Below are 12,256 nucleotides of genomic sequence, written 5' to 3' on the forward strand. Positions count from 1 at the left end.
CTGGAGTGACTGACCAATCAATTGATTGCCTGGTCAATCAAGACTAACAGATGGGGTCTGCTCATAATTCTCTCAGTTGTTCTCTTTTATACAGCAACACCTTACCTAAAGCACATTGACGACTGCGAGCTGCCCAGTGCCACAATTGGTATCACGATGACCACAGTTTTGCACTTATTTTACACAGTTGAGGGTAAACTCAACAGTACTCGTTAAGGGCAAGGAGAGAGTTTCTCCTTAACTTTGCCCCACCCATATTTTCCCTAAAGTGAGAAAAAACGGGTCAACTGAATCCTCTTGAATGGCAAAAATGGTTAAAAAAAGAGAAGAGAACAATGTATGTTTTCTGCCCTCATAAATGTGTGTTGTTGTTTTTTTTATTATAATATTTTCCCACGATTTTGCAACCCAGTTTTTTCTAGTGTAATCCCAGGCGCTGCGCTTCCTCTGCCAGCCTGGGGGGAGGGGGGGGGGGGGGGGGGGGGGGGGGGGGCGGACTGACCTCATGCCTCCTTCTATGCATGAGGAATCCAAGCTGCTTCTTTTCACCTGACAGGGGGGAATTTCCCTGGCTGGACGTAGCGCATGGAAGGAACACGTTATTCCGACCAGTTCCTTTCCCCTCCATCAGGCAGGTGGTAGTTTAGAGATCAGGATTACTGCATGTGAGGGTACCTACCCCAGGGGACACATGGAGAGCATGCAAACTCCACACAGAGGGGCCCTTTCGCCAACCCCACCTCGGGTATGGGCACTGATGACGTGGAGGAGGGAGCACGCCCACAGCGCCCACAGCGTCACCCGCGGGAATCGAACCCAGGACCTTCTAGCTGTGAGGCGACAGCATTACCAACTGTGCCACCGTGCCCCCATACATGTGTGTTGTTGATGATTGTATTCAGGCTTTCCTCATCATCTTTCATTTTCAGCTCTTACAGGTTCAGTTTGCAAATTGTCAACGGTGGGTATATTTTAGAGCTGGATACTGTACTGTAGGTGGTCTTTTACTTTTAGGCCATTAAATGGAATCTTTCTTGCAAACTTGAAATTGCTTCAAAGTTATTTTGAGAAGAAAAAAAGAAAGATTAATCTCCTCTGGAGTATATTTCAGGACAAGAACAAAGTACTGTAGAAAACTTTCATGGACCGGCGGGCGGCCAGCAGGGGAAAAAAGTATGTTTTTCTTTAGCTAGAAAACGTATAGCCCACCAACGACACACAGTTCTGACATTTCTACAAAAAATTGGAGACGAGAGAAATGGGAAAAAAATACTAACCCATGACTTATCGAAGGAAAACAAGCCAAGGTGGGACGCGGGGCTGTTTTATTAACCGGACGACATTGAGTTTAATAAACTGGCCGAGGGGCTCCTTGTGGTGCCAGCAGAGAGGCAGCTTGGCCCCAGTCCGAGACCTAACGGGAGAGAGCTGGCCCAATTAACACCAGAGAGGGAGGTCCTTGGTCCTTACGCACACACACACACACACACACACACACGCACGCACGCACGCAAACATGTGTGCATGCACGCAAACATGTGTGCATGCATACCGACATGTACACGTACACACACACACACACACACACACACACACACACACACACACACACACACACACACACACACACAAGCATATATGTGGACACTCACACGTGCGCATGCCGGGAGGTCTGAAGGGGCCACAGCAGTCAAATGAACCCGTTGGGACCCAATAGCTCACGACTCAAAGCAAGGTAAGGCTAAGTCATGCTTGCGGGCGGCTGTCACACATGCGCACACACATTTGCATGCACACACAAACATGCGCACACAAACATGCGCACACACACACACACACACACACACACACACTCGTGCAAAACAAGGTCTCAGCCTTGCCATATAAATCTCTGCCACTCACCTTTGGATGAAGTGGTGCGGTGGGCCCAGTAAATATGAGCGTGTGTGTGTGTGTGTGTGTGTGTGTGTGTGTGTGTGTGTGTGTGTTTGTGACCACAGATGCAGGTGGAGCGTTAGTGGTTGGGATGGAATATGGAGGCAGTCAGAGGCACCATGGATGTGTTGGCTATGGCCGTTGCTGCTCAGTTTCAGTTCGTGACTCAGTCATTGTGAACTTGGGATCAGTGTTGCCAGATTTTGCGATAGAAACACGTGGACAGGTCTACGAAAACAAGCCCAAAATAAGCAACTAAGGCAGGTCAGTCAAACGTTATTGTCTAATGTTGTTTTAGAGCAGTGGTTCTCAAACGACTTCATGTGAAAGACCCCCTAAATGAATGTATTCGAACCCGGGACCGTCTAGCTGTGAGCCAACAGCGCTACCGACTGCGCCACCGTGGCCCAAGAAGTTTGTCAATACTTTCAAGTACTGGTGTTCCAAATGCATGCAGGACAGCCAGAAAGGTGTCAAAAACATGATTGTGTGTTTTAATAAAGGTGAACAGAGAAGACATCCCAAACTAACATGAATCAAACGACCGGGGAACAAGACTAATATACACATGAGAGCTGATTACACATGAGATACAGCTGGGGAAGACATGATCAAAGAAAATAACAATGAAAAGTAGAACAAGAACATAACACATAGAAACACAAGACCTAGACAAGGCGGGCATACGTCTTACGAGAGTCTAAATCATAGGCTATGCGGAACCGATAATTCTGCCCTTGTGTGTGCTTGTGCGACATGTGTGAGTGAGCGAGTGAGTGAGGGAGGGATTGAGGGAGTGAGTGAGTGTGTACAGTGTGCGTGCATGCGTGCGTGCGTGTTGCAAATGCTAACCCTCAGTAAGCTTTACTAAGTTGCACCCACCCGACACACTACTGCATTAACCAAACGGCTCGGCTCAGGACAAATCCTGTTGGGACAAATTTGACGTACAGCAACGACAGGTGATGGTCTCACACAGCCACAGTCTCACCCCACCTGGGGGATGCTGTGCACACGTGGGACAGACATAGCTCAGGTCACTCTGCCACTCTGACGTGCCACCCCTGATTCCTGGCTGATGTCCGCGGCATCCACAGTTTCCTGATGCTCAGCTGTCCCTGCCTCCCCGTCTGCCTGTCAAATCCCAGTAACTGAGAAATAAACAAACGGTAAACAAAGGGCCCAGTTTAGCATCAGCGCCCGCCACAGCATGACAACAAGCTCTCCGGTTCACCCGCTTCCCCTGCCAGGGGTAAATGAGTACGCGGGGGGAGGGCAGACCTGACTCACCCGAGGAGAGAAGCACTCCCTCGTCTTTTAGAAAAACCACTAGAAGGAGGAGCTGCAATCACTGACAATGCGGGTTTGTCTATCCCGACCCGAGTCAAACAGCATTATCAAAGCCAGGAATAAGGAAGAAGACAGACAGGCTGTAATAAACCTACAAAGTTTCGTTCTGGCTCTGAGATTTGGGCAATGAGTCCTCGCCGCTCAGCTCGGAGCCGGAGGGCAACTTCCCCCTGCCTTGCGTCTCGTTCTCCCTTTATGTTCCTCTACTGTCTCGATCTGTGGACATCTGCTCGCTACAGAGACAAATTCCCCTAACTTGAGACACATTAGCCATGCATCTAGAAGTGAACACAGGCCTATTAATAGGCTTCCTGCTCGTAAAAAGAGCTGTGGCAGATCAGGTTTTTTTTGGGGGGGCGGGGGGGGAGTTTGATACGTATGTAATACAATATTAGTTCAATTGTGATGCACCGTCAGAGGCCCCCTCTATGTAAATCTGCATGAAATCACTGTCTGGGCAAGGTCGTAAATCACCAGTGGCATTGTTTATTATCGCAGGACACTTTTATGGGGAGCGGGCGCTTTGCTGGGACGTCCCAGGGAGGAATGCCCCAACAGGAGACCGGGCTAGGTAATGTCCCCATTTATTTTTAGGGGAGGTGGCGGTAGTTCAGAGGGGATCATGACACAAGGGAATCAACACAGTCACTGTAAAGCTCTGATTAAAGCTCAGGAATGATTACATCTCCCAAAGGCAGTCACACAATATGTACTGTATGCTTGCTGACCAGCCAGTGTATCTACAAAACATATTGATAAACAGGACACTGTTAACAGAAAATCTAGCTTCTAGTGTGAAAAAAACTGAAAGGTGCGAGTAGATGTTTTTGAGGCAGGTGAACAACAGCTCACTTGTGCGTCTCTGAGACTCTCAGTGCAGTTTAAAGCCAAAGCAAAGCAGACAGAATCTCGCTCTTATTTTCATTTCCTTCTTGTCTCAGGAGTCGGTCAGAGATGGAGTGGCTTGCCTACAAGCCCTGACACCCACTTTCTCTTTCACAAACTGAGGATTGAGGAATACGTCTGGTCTGGTCTGGTCTGGTCTGGTCGTGTCTGAGCCCAAAGTCGGACACTCATGCCAAGTCTCAGAGCATAGGGAAAACTTATCAAAGAGAACAAACCTCCATTCTCTGCCTTCGGAGTGGGTTCACTCCTCCTGGGGAGAGACAGCCAGTCAGAACCTCAGACACTCTTTAGTCTTTCAGCTGTTCGGATGTGGGAAAAGTACATTAGAGGTCATTGCGCTGTTACATTCCGGTGGTAGCAGCCCAATGGCTTTGTCCAGAGGCCCTGGCAGACACACAAATCTCTCCTTGGCCATCACTCTGACTCCATCTGAAAACATAATTGATTTGGATATTAAATAGGCCGCGCGGCTCTAAATAAAATTCCACACATGCTTAATTCTCCTACGTGGTTTTGGACGTTGGGCCCATTTCTCTCCTGTCCGGGCTAGTGTTACACACTGGACTGTCTTAGCTTTGACCGCCTCATAAAATCAGCCTCATAAATATTTTTCATGTGTTATTTAAACTAACTCTGCTCACAATCACTTGAGGTAGTTTGATGCTGTCAGAGTATTCTCCGAGGACATCGACTATGTCAACTAAGAAAATAAGAGCTATTGTAAGTGTTGTTCCGGCCTGGAATTTGCTTCATTAACTGCAAGAGACAAAACCGAGCATTGTCTCAAAGGAATGAAAAGTCATCATATCTACAGGACACTGTTAACAGAAAATATACCATATCATAAAAAGGCATTGGCTTATTTAAAACCATATCATGAAAGAAAGATTCCATCAAGTTGTCTGTTGTGTTGAGATTGCAATATAAGCATATTTAGGAATAGTGATTATCGCACACAAGTACCGCCCAGTATTTTACAGCAGCAAGTGTGTGTGGTGTTGTTTGGTCTAGACCATAGACTGTAAAAAATATGGACAAAGCGTTCCCCGGCTCTAACATGAACGTAAAATGAAGCCTGTCAGTCCTTGAATTGTACATCGCCATCTTTCTAGATCCATTTGGGCCCAGCTGGCTCATTGGCTGGCCCAGACAACGAGGCGGGACTTCCCCCCTTCTTCTTGTTGGTTTTTATTTTGACTCGAGTGGGTGGGGAATCCCGATCATAGACTGTAACGTTGCCATGCCCCTCAGAACATACGCAACTTTATGGTAATTTTTTTAATAAATGGGACCATAATTTTCCAAAAAGAATATTATGACATTAGAAATTAGACTTTAAACTAGTGACTGGAAGCAGAAAGTATTCATGACCATGTTTATTAAGGTAATACAGTCTAGGTGAAGTTGGGCCCAAATACATGGACTTCTATGGGGCTATGGGTTTTTCTGGGTCCAATGACAGCGCCACAACAGGCCATTATATGAACTTTCAGGAAATCCCAATTCCCTTGTGGCTTCACAAAATATCTGTCTGACTGCCCCCCTGGTCTAGACTCATGCCAGCTCTAGTTTCTGGTCGCTTCCTGGACAGGATTAGTGGCTGGTAACGTCCACATCACTCCTGGACAGATGACCAAATGGGTCACACACACACACACACACACACACACACACACACACACACACACACACACACACACACACACACACACACACACACACACACACACACACCACAGTGGGTTGACCAATCGATCTGAACTTGCACATGGGCATGACGAAGCAAATCTTTAACTTTTTCCAAATTTAATCTGTTTATTAGTGGTTTTGTGAACGGTCCTCGCAGGCTATGGGATGTGTAGTCGTGGTAGCGGTCCCATAGCCCAGATGGATGGTTGGTATAACGTCAATAGAGAAACTTGAGGTTCAGAGTGTTGCTCAAGGACACTTTAACCCGATGACGGGAGGAACCAGGATCGTACCAGGAGCGATAACTATATTTATTCTAACTAAAGTAGTGTATTCTCACCACATCTCTGCCCCACAGTGACAGCTTGTACAGTTTCAGAATGTGTGGTTTTAATACATAAACAGAGACATCAATCTGTAACATTAGAGATATTTTTGTGTTCAGCACACATTAATCTTTCTTCCACAAATAACTAACTAGACATAAACCGCATATGGAAATGCTATCAGGGTTTCTATCTCCACATAACGATAAATAGGATTTTGAATAATCATTAGATGGTCCGAGTCATTATGCAAGGCAATCTCAATCAACAGAACATCATAAACCAGCATGTAACAGTTCACAAATCAATTTTTATTAATTTAAACACAATCAAATAATAATGTCAAAAACATCTGTACACAACCTTTTGCAGACACAACAATCTTTTTTTTGCATTTCACAATGAGGCCCATGTAGTGTAAAGTATTTCTAGTTTGCATTTATGATTGCAACATAATAAAAAAGCGTGCTGTATGAATCTATAAAACATTTCCTCTATTTACCTACCATTACCTTGACCTAGCAGCAATATGTAGACCCCTCCCCCCAGAGTAAGGGGGAAGAGAAGTTGTTTTGAGAAGAGCAAGATCACAAAATGTGGTGAGAGGGCGTCTGCCAGGGGAGAGAGGGATTCTACATTGACATCTACAGGACTAACAGTGAACATGTGCAGAGGAGGGAAAAGTTAGAAACACAATGAGCTTGGTTTCCGTTTAAGAAAATTCACAGTCGAAAGCACATGTACTGTCGTCTTCTCGAACCCTATTAAGTTAGTGGCTTTCTCTCGGTATTCAAGAGCTAAGTACGGTTTCCCCATCCACAGTTCCAGAAGCACTATGAAAGGGCTTCACACATTTCAACTGGAGCCATTTTCATTTAAAAGTGGGACAAAGAACACATTTTTTCAAAGTCAAAATAAAAACACTACTTCATACAAAATTATGTTTGCTGTACAAGAGTTTCATTATAGCGCTTGTATAAAAGATAATAAACCTATGTAAGCTTGTTTTTTTCTTTTCTTCTTGAAAACTGAACTTCCTAAATTTATCCAAATTGTCGTTAAAATGGCTCTAAGGAGTCATGAGAAAGTGAATTCAATGCCATGTCAGAAACCCTTATCAAGTTATAATGGTATAACGATTATGTTTGCTTCCAAATACATGGGGTTAGGGCTGCAAGCTGGTGAAATGCCATAGGGACACAAGTTCTGAGCTACCTTTCCAAATAAGTAAAAACAAAAACCAACACTTATTCCCCTTTGAAATATGAACCTAAACAAGACGTTGCAGTGCAGGAGACCCGCTGCTTTATATACTGTAAAGGTGAGTGAAATCATCTATTTTACTGTGAGGAACAGTCTGAAGGAGAAACAGTGAATAAAATGAAATGATCATTGACACTTGACATCCATGCGATTGGTCTTGACAAAACAATTTATCACAAAAATTCCCCATTATCTACATGTGTTCCTTTAATGAACAAAACCTTGAACATGTCAACACTTTCAGCTGTTGAACAAAACTTGTGTGCTATGGGATGCCTTATTCTGTCTCTCTCTCTCGTTTTTACTTCAATGAAAAAGCATTTCCACCTTTCAAGAGCATGTACCTAAATTAATATAGGAAGGAATAGTCCAGTGATTACAAATTTACACACACAAAAAAAAAATCCTCTGTACACGATTGTCTCAGCATTGTAAATAAAGTTTCTTAATTTCTTAAATTATTAGAAAAAAAAACCCCTTTTTTTTCTTGTTTCTTCCATAAACGTCTTCCTCTCTGCGCAGTGGAAATCAAAAGTACTTTTGTTAACGTGGAAAAAAAGGCACAAGTCTTTTTGTCGTCAGCGAGGTACCTTCTCTGTGAAACGCGCCACTCGCAAAGTCTCCGTTCATAAATAACAAGGTACAACGGTCCCCCTCAGTCCTTCTGTCTGTCCCACGACAGAGGGGACATCAACGGTCCCCCTCTGTCCTTCTGTCTGTCCCACGACAGAGGGGACATCAACGGTCCCCCTCTGTCCTTCTGTCTGTCCCACGACAGAGGGGACGTCAACCCAAAAACAGGCAGCAGGGATAAGCAACACAAATACAACGAGCAGAGGAGGAAAAAAGGAAAGGTACTCAGAATGGGAGAGAAAGAGAAAGAGATAGAGGAGAGAAAGAAGTCAGAGAAATGTCACCACCAGTAGTTGTGGCCCTGCAGGTTTAGCGCAGCTGAACTGCGAGGCAAGGCTGATGATGATGAGGCGAGGCTGTCAGTCGCTTCGCTCTCCTCACAGGTGTGAACCTTGACAAAAGTCCCGGGCGCACAGAAGGGGGCGGGTGGGGGGGGGGGTCCGTAAAACACTTTGATGGCTTCAGAAAGCAGCCAATTCACAGTAACCAGGGCAGGCAGCTGCAGAGCCGTAAATTTACTTCTCCTTCGCTTCCACGAAAAAAAAAAGAAAAACAAAAAAAGTTTAGGGTTAAGACGAATTGTGACCGTGTGTCAGCAAGTTGACCGTGTCACTCAGCCTCTCTCTCTCCCTCTCCCTCTCTCTCTCATCCCCCCTCCTCCATTCTTCTCTTCTTTTCTTCCTGTGTAGTAGTGGAAGCCAGACAGGAGCTGACACAGGGGTCTGCTGCGGGCGTGGGATGGAGCTAGAGGTTGCAGGGTGTGCCGGAGCGGAGAGCAGGGTGGTGGTGGTGTGGTGGAGGTGGTGGTGGTGCAGTGCTACAAGTACTCTAGGTCTAGGGCATGGTGCAGGGCCATGAGGTCTGAATGGCTGGAGATCCTCCAGAAGGGCATGTTGTGCTAAAGGGAGGAGAACAGGACTTAGCACCTCTATGAAGTCAACATGATGCAGTATAATCATAGTCATTAGTCAAATACTATAATTGTGGAAAAAGAAGGGGGGGGGAATATTTATGAGTTTTATTTGAAATTAGCTGACACTAGAAGATAACATTTTCCATGTAATACATGTAGTAAATGTTGCATGTACATTTTATCCTTTTACATAGCAAAACCGACTTAAACCCAATCCTAACCCAGTTGAACTGGTCCCCCCCCCAGAGCTCTATACTAGATACTGTAACTGTACAATAGTATTTCCCACTGCACCAAACAGTGCACGTATACAGTATACAGTTCTAACTGGCTAACAAATCGTCTCCCACAGCAAAGCTAACAAAATAGCTGTCCTCGTTCAATCCCCTGAAAGAGGCCTGAAGCAGCCTGAGTCTTCTGAGTGAACTGTTTGGGACGTGAGCTGTTGTTCCCAAGCAGAGGCAGGGAGAGAAACCTGAGTCGTGGAGAATGAAAGGGGCTTGTCAGGTAGAGAGTCCTCAGCCCCTCAGTGTGTGTGTGTGTGTGTGTGGGGGGGGGGGGGGGGGGGGGGGGGGAGACCATTACCCTCCCCTTATCAAAGGCATGGCCTCTCCCAGGCATATGTTCCGCTTAGGAGAGCCTGCACTGACCCTTAAAAAGCTCTTTGCTTTTTGTTTTGTAAATTGTCTTTGCTTTTAAGTTTAAAAGCTAGAGATGTTATCTCTACCTCTGCCTCTTCTCTCGTCTCCTCTCCCTGGCAGAGGTAAGAACTGGAGGCAGAATTGTTTCAGGAATTGCGGATTTATTTTTTATTTTATTGTGTGTGTGTGTGTGTGTGTGTGTGTGTGTTCTGGATAAGGCTGGAGGACAGAGAGACTGGGGGGACTTTTTTTCGTTGTTGTTTTTGTAGTTCCCTGCAGTGTCACACGTTTTGATACGTGCCTCTTGACAGCTGAAATTTGTGTGTTCATTCACGTCCTCTGTGTGATGTTGACACAGAAACCTTTTACCTCATGGCGTGTCATGGGCCTCGCACCTCTCAGGTGGGGAAGAAAACCCCAAAACTAAACAAAATCCTCCCGTCAAATGTCACACTCCAGCAAGTCCAGACTGTGAGCAAAAATATTAGCATATTTTATATTTCTACCATCATGATCCTTTAACCACTTAAAGCCTACATATTTTCTGGACCACAGGGGTCTGTCCTTGGCGCCCTCCTTTTCCCCTCCACACCAAATCTCTTCACCAAAATGACTGATCTACAAGCTCACAACTGGTTTGTAGATGCGCAATTTTCACCAAATGCTTGCCTACTATAACATGCCCAGAATAGAGCGTCGCAGTCCCACCCCCTTTCAGAACGACGAGTGGCCCAGGAAATGAATCCCAATGCATTTTCCCCATAGGCTTTTCTTAAAGTATTTATTTAAAGACAGTTACGCCGCGGACAAAGCCAACTCGGATTGTGACAAATCATGACAATGAACACAATGTTTTGGGCCGATCAAATAATTTATAAGAAGAAAAACAAAACAAATAGTGTTGTCTCCTGCCTTTATTTTCTTCTTTCTAATGATTTGATCGGGCCAAAATATTGTGTTCATTGTCATGATTTGTCACAATTCGAGTTGGCTTTGTCCGCGGCGTAACCGTCTTTAAATAAATACTTTAAGAAAAGCCTATGGGGAAAATGCATTGGGATTCATTTCCTGGGCCACTCGTTTCACGTTCTGAAAGGGGGTGGGACTGCGACGCTCTATAGGGATGCTAGGGTTCGTGTGGTTAAAGGCAGTGCTAACCTTTCATAATAAAATAGTGAGCTATTTGGTTCATCTCTTACCTGCGCATCTACAGTATTCTACACTGTGTTTACCGAGAAACAGGTGGAGAGATTGCTGGCGGGCGTTTCAAAGGGAAAACTCCACGTCTTGGCCCTGACAGCGCGGTTCACCCCAGCCGCCCATGAAATATGCTCAGACACCACTGATTAATTAGCTAATGAATATTTTTTTGCTGCGTGTGGCTTTGCACGCGGTGTTTGGTTTACACCCAGAGTTTGGCAGAAAGGTTGAATACACAATATTTGGCAGGAGGCAACAGGTAACATAAATCTTCTGAGAAGGTAAGGGGAGGTGTGTGTGTGTGTGTGTGTCAGACTCCAGTATCGAGATTGCAAGTTCCCCTGTCGACCCTCAAAAAGTCATCTCTGCCTTTCAGCGTTTTTTGCGTCCCATCTCTCACTAACAAGCTCGTCACTGCTGTAAAAAAATATTCTAATTTCATCAACAAGGATTTAAGCCCACTTCAATGCGTGCTCTATTTACAGCCTGCCTCGAACATGCCTGAAAGGGCCTGTCTAGCGTTACACATACAGTATTCACGCTGGCCCAGGGCACCGGGCAGGAATATGTAATTATGCCATCTCTCCCCTCCCCTGCTCTGTAAACCTGAGCTGCAGGAGGAGGAGGGCTGATTACATACTGCAAGCATTCTCCCTTGTACTGGGACGGCCCATAAGGGGATAAACGGGTGAAAGTACTCCTTTCCTTTTTGCAAAGGTATGGCAGGTATGTTTTGTGTTCTCTCAAAGCATTCAAAATGAACTCCTGACCTCACTGAAACACCAAGCAAAGGTCTGTGCTTCCATCCTGCCTTACACGATGAAAGTTTAAATTGTAAATTTAACTCAAAGAGTGTAAATACTGTCGTAAAATCCAGTGTCCAGTTAAAATTAACGCGCTAATGTCTGTCATTAAAACAAAAATTGTTACAAAAAGGTTATTATCAAAACAAAGCAGTTTCCCTTAATGACATGAATTGTGTCAATGATGTGGGTTTTAATTTCAAGTGTATGACCGGATGTGTTATTTGATGGTAAATGGTGCATTTATATATCGCCTTTATCTAAGGCGCTTTACATAGATTGTGCATTACATTCACCCATTCATACATCAATGCAGCGGAAACCATGCAAGGCACCAACCAGCACATCAGGAGCAATTCGGGATTCAGTGTCTTGCTCAAGGACACTTCGACACTAACTCTACTAACCATCCGGCCATCCTACCACTGAGCCACCGCCGCCCAGGTAAGGACTGCTTGAAACACATACAGCATGATTACCTTCTGTTGTTTCATACTTTATTTAAAATCTATACTTGTTTATTTGAAAGTCTGAAACAGATATTTGACTGTCAATTGGACTACGCCTGGAGAAGAAACCAAATCTGTTTGATTTTTA

At 45.0% G+C, this 12,256-nt stretch overlaps 1 protein-coding gene across 18 annotated transcripts in view; it reads right to left on the reverse strand.

The window, feature by feature from the left end:
- Nucleotides 1-6,496: 6,496 nt before the first annotated feature.
- Nucleotides 6,497-12,256, reverse strand: part of eya1 (EYA transcriptional coactivator and phosphatase 1) — an 80,666-nt gene continuing 74,906 nt past the window's right edge. For all 18 annotated transcript variants that reach the window (XM_083778154.1, XM_083778148.1, XM_083778147.1 and 15 more), the window contains one exon: nucleotides 6,497-9,000. In XM_083778154.1, coding sequence (XP_083634280.1) covers nucleotides 8,920-9,000 — 81 coding nt within the window. In that variant the 3' untranslated portion in view covers nucleotides 6,497-8,919. The remainder of the gene's footprint in view (nucleotides 9,001-12,256) is intronic.

Source organism: Protomyctophum parallelum, assembly GCF_964188405.1.
Source record: "Protomyctophum parallelum genome assembly, chromosome: 12".
Lineage (NCBI taxonomy): Eukaryota > Metazoa > Chordata > Actinopteri > Myctophiformes > Myctophidae > Protomyctophum > Protomyctophum parallelum.